General features: G+C 42.7%; 1 protein-coding gene across 3 annotated transcripts in view; it reads left to right on the plus strand.

Annotated features, from left to right (window-relative positions):
- LOC123506338 (protein yippee-like 2) overlaps nucleotides 1–10,000 on the plus strand; it is a 130,883-nt gene that overhangs the window by 100,427 nt on the left and 20,456 nt on the right. For all 3 annotated transcript variants that reach the window (XM_045258322.1, XM_045258321.1, XM_045258323.1), the window contains 2 exons: nucleotides 344–600; nucleotides 7,684–7,767. In XM_045258322.1, the coding sequence (XP_045114257.1) occupies nucleotides 344–600; nucleotides 7,684–7,767 (341 nt within the window). The remainder of the gene's footprint in view (nucleotides 1–343; nucleotides 601–7,683; nucleotides 7,768–10,000) is intronic.

Below are 10,000 nucleotides of genomic sequence, written 5' to 3' on the forward strand. Positions count from 1 at the left end.
GGTGAGGCCGAGGGAAAGGGAAGTAAGGGAGGGGAAAGAAGTGCTTGGGAGGGAGAGGGGGAAGGGGCAGTAATGGGAGGTACTAGTGTGAGGGGCGGGGCTTGTGTCCTGACGTCATTCTGATAAACGTGATTCTGAGGACTCGACTCAGTCTGGCGGCGGCGAGGGACTTCCTGCCCCCTCCCCGCCAGTGTGTATGTGTGTGTGTGTGTGTGTGTGTGTGTGTGTGTTTGAGGGTGATGATTCGTGTGCCTGTGCGTGTGCAGCTTATCTTGGTGCCTGTGTGCTTGTATATACGTTTGTGTTGTGTGCGCGCCTCGTGCTGAGCGGCTCCTCGTTGCAGGCAGGGTGAGAGTGCTGGAGTGCCTGGCGCCGTGGCTGTGCATTAGCGCGGCTCGCCCGGTGGGCTCCGTGGGGTCGGGGGCGGCACGCCACAACCAGCAGGAGGGCCAGCAGGAGCAGCAGCAGCAGCAGGAGCAGCACCCAGGGGAGCCCCCGGCTGGCTGGCTCCGCGACACCAGGACCACGCCGCCCGACAGGTCCCGCCGCCCTCACTCCGCCCCCGCGCCCATCACCGCCACCATGGTGAAGACCTTCCAGGTGCGTCACTCCTTCACCTGTGTGTGTGTGTGTGTGTGTGTGTGTGTGTGTGTGTGTGTGTGTGTGTGTCCCTTGACCCCCTCCACTTCCCCCCTCTGCCTCCAGTGTTGCCTGACTTAATGCTTCCATCTCATGACTGGCCTGACTGATCTCCCAGCTAAAGTGTGTGTTGACTGGTGACTGATAGCCTCGGCCGTCACGCTGATTGCTCCGCCAGGTGATTGCAGTGTGGAGTTTACCTGTCCATTCCTTCACTCACAAGGCTGTGTCACGTGAGCCACATAAACCCTGTGACTCCATTTATTACCTACATGTTCCTTGTGACTTTCCTCCGCATTGAGTTACCTTGACTGGTGACTGCCCGACTGATCTTGCTTCTTGGTGACTGGTTTGTGTGCTGCTTGATCCTCTCTTGGTGACTGCCCCTGGACAGATTATTTTTACTTGGTGATTGGCTTTTGCCTTTCTTCTGCGTGGTTTTGCTCGTTCATACTTGGTGACTTTTTGATGATGGCTTTTCCTATCTGGTGACTGACTGTGAGCCTTTTGTCTACCTGGTGACTGTGACAGGTTTGTTTTTTTTACCTGGATACTGCGACTGAGCCTTGTGTCTACCTGGTGACTGACTGTGAGCCTTGTGTCTACCTGGTGACTGACTGTGAGCCTTGTGTCTACCTGGTGACTGACTGTGAGCCTTGTGTCTACCTGGTGACTGATTGTGAGCCTTGTTTCTACCTGGTGACTGACTGTGGGCCTTGTTTCTACCTGGCGACTGACTGTGAGTCTTGTTTCTACCTGGTGACTGACTGTGAGCCTTGTTTCTACCTGGTGACTGACTGTGGGCCTTGTTTCTACCTGGCGACTGACTGTGAGTCTTGTTTCTACCTGGTGACTGACTGTGAGCCTTGTTTCTACCTGGTGACTGACTGTGGGCCTTGTTACTACCTGATGACTTTCTTCTACCCTTGCATGGTGACTAAATATACATTGTCCTTACCTGGTGACTGTACCTGTGGAGTAACTAGCATATATAATGAACGACAAGTCTATTTTCTAACCTATTATCCTCTTCCCATGCCTCTATACCTGGTGATTGGAAGGACCTCACACCTGGTGACTAATTAGACTGGTGACCTGCCTGTTAATTGTCTGTATTGACTTACTGACTGACAGGTGACTAAATGGTGCCCTAAGCCTCTTCATGACAGTTTACGTGTGTGTGTGTGTGTGTGTGTGTGTGTGTGTGTGTGTGTGTGTGTGTGTGTGTGTGTGTGTGTGTGTGTGTGTCTGACCTCCAAGTTAATTAGGTAAACATCTCTAGTCATGTAATCAGTCATGGCTTACCTTGCACACACCTTGTATTTTGAAAGGTATCTTGAAGGCACACACAAACCCTTCTTTCATGCTGGTAAGTCGTGAGTGTGTTTATTATGGAGGTTATTGTAATATTAGCAGTCAGAGCTCTTTTTTGGAGGTGTTGGCAGGTGGAGCGAGATTAAGTTTGGTTAGTTTTAGATTAGGTTTGTTTGATCTGGTTTACTTTGGTGGTTAGAAGAGGTTAGTTTCTTAGGTTCAATATGTTCATTTAGGTTACTTTATGAAACTAACGTAAGCTAATACTGTCAAAATTATTCATCTTAGCTTAGTATTAACGTTAACTAAACTGATATGCCATACAACCCAACCCAACCCAACCCAACCTAATGCAATGAAGATAGTTAGACCTGACCTAACATAATCTTATTTTACCCATACTCACACAAAAAAATAGCTAGTTGGTTATCTACATGCGATACGTATTACCCAACCCAACGCAACGCAACGCAACACAACCAAACCCAGCCGAACCCAGCCGAACCCAACACATCACAACTCAACTCAACCCAATTCAGCCCAACCCAACCCAACTCAACCCAAGTCAACGCAACTCAACTCAGCTCAACTCAACTCAACTCAGCTCAACCTACCCTAAACGCCCCCCCCCTGTACCTGCTCCCACTAGGCTAATGAAATCTAAAAACCAACCCAAACCAACCCAACCCAACTCAACCCACCCTAAACGCCCCCATGTACCTGCTCCCACGAACCTAAATAAGCCTAAAAACCAACCCAACTCATCCCAGCCCAACTGAACACAAGTGAGGCTTAAGTTAGTGATGTAGATCCGATGCGTACGAAGCAGTAAGCAGCCCCACAAAGCATGTCCGCCGTGCCACCGCCAGCCTGCCCGTGACGCTGCGGCATAAAGGTGTCCTGTTGCCTTCAAAACGTGGTGCTTCGGGGAGACAGACACGCAGGGCTCAGGGTTCAGCCAGCGCTCACTAGATGGCAGGCACGGCAGCTCGACTCTCATCAGCCTCATGTTCTGAAGCGCTTTCCTCTCTCACTACGTCTGTTTTCAAAGGCCACAGAGATGACTATTCGGGTGCTCTTGTGTTCTTCCTATTAGTAATATAAAAGGCTTGTTAACCCCTTCAGTACCGTGACGCTTTGCCATATTTATTCTGCTTACTATTTTGTGATTTTATACAGCTTCAGAAACTTATGTCGGGGGATTAGAATAGTGAAGACTGTGGCCATTAATCTTCTGACCTTCATAGACCTTTCCTAATGTCAATAAAATGGTCTTATCGTACATAAGTCTTAACAAATCTTCAAAATCATTAACACATCCAACTAAATAATGGTCTCCTGAGGTGTTCTAATGGTCTAGCGACAGAAACACTTGAATTAGAATCTCAGCTGCTAATTAGACTTCCAATGGTGTCCTGAGATATAGTTCTAGATGGATTAACCCCTTCAATACTGGGACACATTTTTACCTTAATCTGACACTAGAATCATAGAACACCTTAGGAAGTCGTTGTAGCTTTAATGGGACCGATCGCGATCTGCTATGTAGGTGCCTTCAACCGCCAGATGGGTTAATTATTTCACAGCAAGTTGGTCAACTGGAACGTACTTTTCTGCACGTTTTGTAAATATTAAACGGTTTAATAAAATAGTTATAATCTTTCTAAGAATGTACTCGTGGCACATAAGCTAAAAAGTGGAAATGTTTATATATATGTCGAGCGCTCTTCTTTACCATCTCCATTTCTGGGACAAAAAATAGAAAAGATCATTAATAGGTAAAGCGTAGTTTTAATGCCTTTTTCTTTCCATAAAATTTAATATGAATTATATTCATACAGAAAATCACAACAATTAATAGTCTTAAGAAATTAACAGTATAGAGGATATTGTCTGACATGCACCGAGATTGTTCTATCGAAACGTAAACAAATCTAGCGTGTTAAGAGCCATCGCCACACTCGCTACACAACGACTTCACTATGGATAACACTATGGATATTAGTGAGGATGAACTTAGAAAATGGACAGTGCCAACTCTGAGAAACTTTCTGAGATCAAAAGGCATACCAAGTTCGCTTGTTGTGATTCAGTTAGGAAAATTCGGTTTCGGTAATGTTGGCCAGGTTATTTCGGCACAGACTCCGAAAATTGTTTTTTTTATAAATGCTACTCAGTGATATTTGCTCTACGCTTTTTGAGTGGAGCATTATCCTATGCAGAAACTCTGACAATTTTGTGATAAGGTATATATGTACTATTAGACTTACAAAAATATTTTGATGGGACACTGGTACATCCATACTTTGCACCATTAGGAACATATATTTGCATATTTTTATGTCATTTTCAATCAGACACATAGATAAATAGCCAAACGTTTATATTATGAGGTATGTAGGCATGAATATCTGTATATATATTTTTTTAATAGGGCTTCCACAAGAGCGACAGTTCGGCGCGATAGGCAGGACCAACTTGTGAATTAAACCAGCTGGCGAACAATGAAAACTACACAGATAGCGATTGGTGCCATTAGAAGCGAATATTCCAAACTTTTTTTATATTTGTTTTATGATGTGCCTTTATCCAGTCTCCCTTCACTCATGAAACGATAAATTGATTAATAAAAACAGCCTTAGTAATAATGATAGCAGTAGTGATAGTAATCTTCCCACTGTCGTGTAATTAGGGTGCAACAACTAATTACTCTATTATCCCTTTGTAACACAGAGCTTACGAGTATTATGTATGTAACACCTTCAGGCACACACACACACACACACACACACACACACACACACACACACACACACACACACACACACACACACACACACACACACACACACACACACACGTACGTTAACTAAATTGGCCAACATTTTTATAATTCCCATAAGTAACATTTGAAGAGTGGCATATGATTTTTTTTTTCTTATATTTTTTTGTGTATCCTTGGCCAGACTCCTTGACACGTAAACACACACACACACACACACACACACACACACACACACACACACACACACACACACACACACACACACACACACACACACACAGGACAGTCACGCAACACACAGCCTTGGGACACCTGACAATTTCCACACAAGACGCTGGTGTAAAGATTCTATAACTCATGCACCCGATAAGGCGTGAGTCTTTGGTTCAGCCTTGTGTCGGTGAGTCAGGGAGGAGTGGAGGTGATGAGCAGTGGACATACATAACCATCAGTCGAGAAACGCCACACCTCACTACACTTACTTCATCTGCGTTTAAAGCTTTCCCCTCCGTCACAAGTCTTGCATTCATAACTTTACATATGAGGGTCCGTATTCACAATCGTTTTTCTCTCTCCATGACTATTTTCCAAGGCCACAGATATGACTAGCGGGGTTTGCAAGAGTGTTTCTATAGTTAATAATTCAGAAATCTTGTCACTTTGCCTTTAAAATCGTAAAAACACCTTAAAAACTCGTGTCAATTGAAATAAAGCTTTTGAATTAGTGGAGGTAAAGCGCAGAAGTGTTTGAGAGTACGAGTCCTGAACTTGATGAAGCTAAATTTGAAAAGATGATATGAAGGGATTAGTTGTCAAAATAGTGTTAAGTGAATGGAGAGAACTCAGTGATCTGTTAGTGCTGAGTCAATGGAGAGCTTGAAGAGATGATAGGACAGATTAATAGATGAAGATGATAGGTGGAAATAAAGAGGTGCGTTTAATACAGTTTAATACGAGTAACTTAGATGATGGGACAGATTAATAGATGAGGATGATTGGTGGGAATAAAGAAGCACGTTTGATACAGGGACTGATACGAGTAACTTAGATGATGGGACAAATTAATAGACGAGGATGATAAGTGAAAATAAAAAGGCACGTTTAATACAAGGACTGATACGTGTTAACTAATGACGTCATGTAACCTTCATTATTTTCCTGGTCTCTCACGTTCTGAAGATAGTGAGGACGCAAGCTTAACCCCTCCAGCACTGGAACGCATTTTTACCTTGAGTTTTGGGTGTGATTAGACGATTTGATTTACATTAGGAAAGCTTTGAGGTCAAAAGATTATTATCCAAAGTCTTCAGTATTTCAATCCCAACCTAAGTTTCTGAAGCTGTATAAAATCACCAAATAGTAACCAAAAGGAATATGATAACGTGTCATGTTACTGAAGAGGTTAAGAAGATGATAGGCACGTCTTTTTTCTATTCATAACCAAACCAGTTAATCTATATATAAAAACAAGGAGTTAACCTCAGATTCTAAAGACTTGAAAGGACGCAAGATTAAGACACTAAGGAAGAAGTGAATATAGCAAGATACTCTATTTTTTACTCCCACTCTACATATAATCTGCTACCTCTCATTCCCTCATCATGACCACTTTGTATGCTAGTGGTGACTGTCGACGCACTAGTGGGGTGAAGTAAGAATCGCCACCTCAGTCTGAAGGTTGATATATTTAAGGCGTGTGTCGGTATCCAATTCTTGCTGCCTGACAGAACGCTTATAACCACGCCAAGGCCTCAAGTCTGTGCCAGAAGCCGTACATGCAAGTCTTAATGGCCTGCAGTAGTGCGTTCAACTTTCCACACGCAACTTACTTAAAGGCCTTACATAGAAGATGATAGGACAGTTACTTTTTGATGATTTAATGATACAAAATAAGAAAGAGATAAGTGTACGGAGTGTGGAAGAAGATGAAAAAGTCAGTGAGAGTACTTAATAAACAGAACTGAATAAAAAAAATAATAACCCCTTCAGTATCATGACGCCTTTCCATATTCATTCTGGTAAATATTTGGTGATTTTATGCAGCTTCAGAAACTCATGTGGGGGGGGGGGAGGGTTGATTAAAATAGTGAAGACTGTGGCCATTATTAATCTTCTGTCCTAATGTCAATAAAATGGTCTAATCGTGCTCAAATCTCAAGGAAAAAATGTGTCCCAGTATTAAAAGGCTTAAGAACAACAATAAGAACAAGGAAGCACAAATACAAAGGCCAAGATTCTCGACCCACACCTAACACGACACGACACGACACACGCCAAAAGAAAGGCAAGATAAAAAGAGAATAACTACAAAGTGCATTAGATCTAACCCGACTCCAGAAGCTGAATTAGACGTGTTTTGTCATTCCTTCCCAATCAGTGTGTCGTCAGCTTGATCAGGTGTGCAAATGATCAGCTTAAGGTAATGACAGCTTGTGGAGGTGTGTGTGTGTGTGTGTGTGTGTGTGTGTGTGTGTGTGTGTGTGTGTGTGTGTAGTTGTAAGGTATAGAGTTTGTTGTGAGTGTGTGGACTGTTCTGTGTTGTGTGTGTGTGTGTGTGTGTGTGTGTGTGTGTGTGTGTGTGTGTGTCTATAAAGGTGCCTCCTCGTCTTATGCTTATTTATTTGTTTATCTTAAAGGTTAGTAAAAGTACATACGTAACATAATGACGTGTATCTATTTATTTTCTTATACTAAAGGTTACTAAAGACTGTTCTATTTATTCATCTATTGCTTTATACATTTCTATTGATCAAAAGCACACATTTCATTTACCTATTACCTCATTATTACCAAAGACCAGATATAATTCACTCATTATATATATATTTTTTTTATCTATCATTATCTATCTATATCATTTTTCCCTTTTCTAATTCATTCATCTGTTTTTTTTTTTCTATAATTACTGGTGCCAATGTAATGTTTCCCCTCTTTCCCCTCCTTAGGCCTACCTGCCCTCCTGCCACAGAACGTACTCGTGCATCCACTGCCGGGCGCACCTTGCAAACCACGACGAACTCATATCCAAGGTACGTGCTTCTTCAGTGGTGGTGGTGGTGGTGGTGGTGGTGGTAGAGCTTATCTATTCGAGTGTTTTATGATTTTCTATTGTTTGTTTGTTTCTATCTTCTTCTTTTTATTTCATCATCATATCATCATCATCATCTTCTTCTTCTTCTTCTTCTTCTTCTTCTTCTTTGTCAGCGTATTGAATTGTGTGTTTATTATTGTTTATTTTTTATTTTGTCTTTCTGAAACATATACACGATTCCTGGCTCTCTCTCTCTCTCTCTCTCTCTCTCTCTCTCTCTCTCTCTCTCTCTCTCTCTCTCTCTCTCTCTCTCTCTCTCTCCATCAACTCGCCGCTTCGTTAAATACATTATCTCGTAGGTAGGCAGACTGTGATGTAATTATGTCACCTGTGCAGTCACGGTTGGACAGGTGGGCAGGTTACTTAACGAGCAGACACAAACACCTGATTAAGGGCAAGGTACACCCACATACACAAGCCCAATATTCTCTTGTACCTTTTCGCTATACCTCCGCTACACTCAAAAGGCTGTGTTAGTTGAGGTTACGGTAGTTTTTAAGTGTGTTTTTATGGTTGTAGTGATGCACTGACGAGGTTTTTGCTTGTTGTAGGAGAAATGGTATTGGTAACCCGGGTCGTTGTTTCTCTGAGTGTTTAGAAATGGTTACTGTGAGAGGAGAGCGATTCAGAATGGGAAGGGAACACACACACGCACACGCACACATACACACACACACGCACACTCACACACACACACACACACACACACACGCACACACGGATAAATCATCAAGGCAGGCGGCAGGAAAACATATCTACGCACATACATGAAAAGAAATAAAATAAAAAAGAAGAGCTAACGGGCAAAACACAAAAGGAAAGATGAAAGGGAGGATAGATGGCACGCGCTCTCACACACACACACACACACACACACACACACACACACACACACACACACACACACACACACACACACACACACACACACACGTAAACCAGACGAAAAAAAAATAGATAACAGAGAGAGAGAGAGAGAGAGAGAGAGAGAGAGAGAGGGGGTACAAACAGGACAAGCAAGCCGTGCCATGCAATATTCACATTTCCTTGCCCTCCATAACAGCAACGACAGCAGCAGCAGCAGCAGCAGCAGCGTCACCCATAATGCGTTGCTCTCCCACCATTATTATGATGATGCAATTAAACTCCCCGAACACACACACACACACACACACACACACACACACACACACACACACACACACACACACACACACACACACACACACACACACACACACTATGCATGCTTCCCTTTGTTTCATGATTTTCCCCTCTCTCTCTCTCTCTCTCTCTCTCTCTCTCTCTCTCTCTCTCTCTCTCTCTCTCTCTCTCTCTCTCTCTCTCTCTCTCTCTCTCTCTCTCTTTCATCATTCATTCCTTTCATCCCCTCTCCTCTTATTCTCGCCTCTAGTTCTTTCCTCATCTTTATTCATCTTTCCTCATCCCTTCCTTTCCTCTCACATTCTGCTTCTCATCATTTTGCTCTTTTTTTTTATTTTCTCCTTTTTCCTTCCCTTGTCACACCTCTCCTTTACTTTCTCCCCTCTCCCCACCTCTCCCCTCTCTCCCTCTCCCTCTCTCCTTCCACTCAGCGTTGTTGGGAGAGCAATTATTGGTGATTAGCATCGTCACATAGATGTCCCTCTCCCCTCTCCCCTCTTCTCCTCTCTCTCTCTCTCTCTCTCATCCCCTCTCATTTTCTCCCTCCTTCTCTTCCATCTTCTTTTTATTTTTTTTTCCTCTCTAGTAATTATTTCTTTTTTTTCCTTTGTTTTCTCTTTATCTTTTCATTTTCCTCTATCTCTTCGTCTTTATTCTTGCCTTTTTTTTCTTTTTTCTTTTCTCTCATTTTCCTCTTTTTGTTATTATTATTATTATTATTATTATTATTATTATTATTATTATTGTTGTTGTTCTTGTTTAGTTTTCGTGTGTGTTTCATGATTTTTGTTGGGGTGTCTCGGTTTTTCATCCCTTTCTCTTTTCTTCTTTCTCCTTCTTTCTTCTTTCTTCTTTCTTTCTTTCTTTCTTTCTTTCTTTCTTTCTTTCTTTCTTCCTTCTTCTTCTTCTTCTTCTTCTTCTTCTTCTTCTTCTTCTTCTTCTTCTTCTTCTTCTTCTTCTTCTTCTTCTTCTCCTCCTCCTCCTCCTCCTCCTCCTCCTCCTCCTCC

This window comes from Portunus trituberculatus, chromosome 19 (genome assembly GCF_017591435.1).
Source record: "Portunus trituberculatus isolate SZX2019 chromosome 19, ASM1759143v1, whole genome shotgun sequence".
Taxonomy (NCBI): Eukaryota; Metazoa; Arthropoda; class Malacostraca; order Decapoda; family Portunidae; genus Portunus; species Portunus trituberculatus.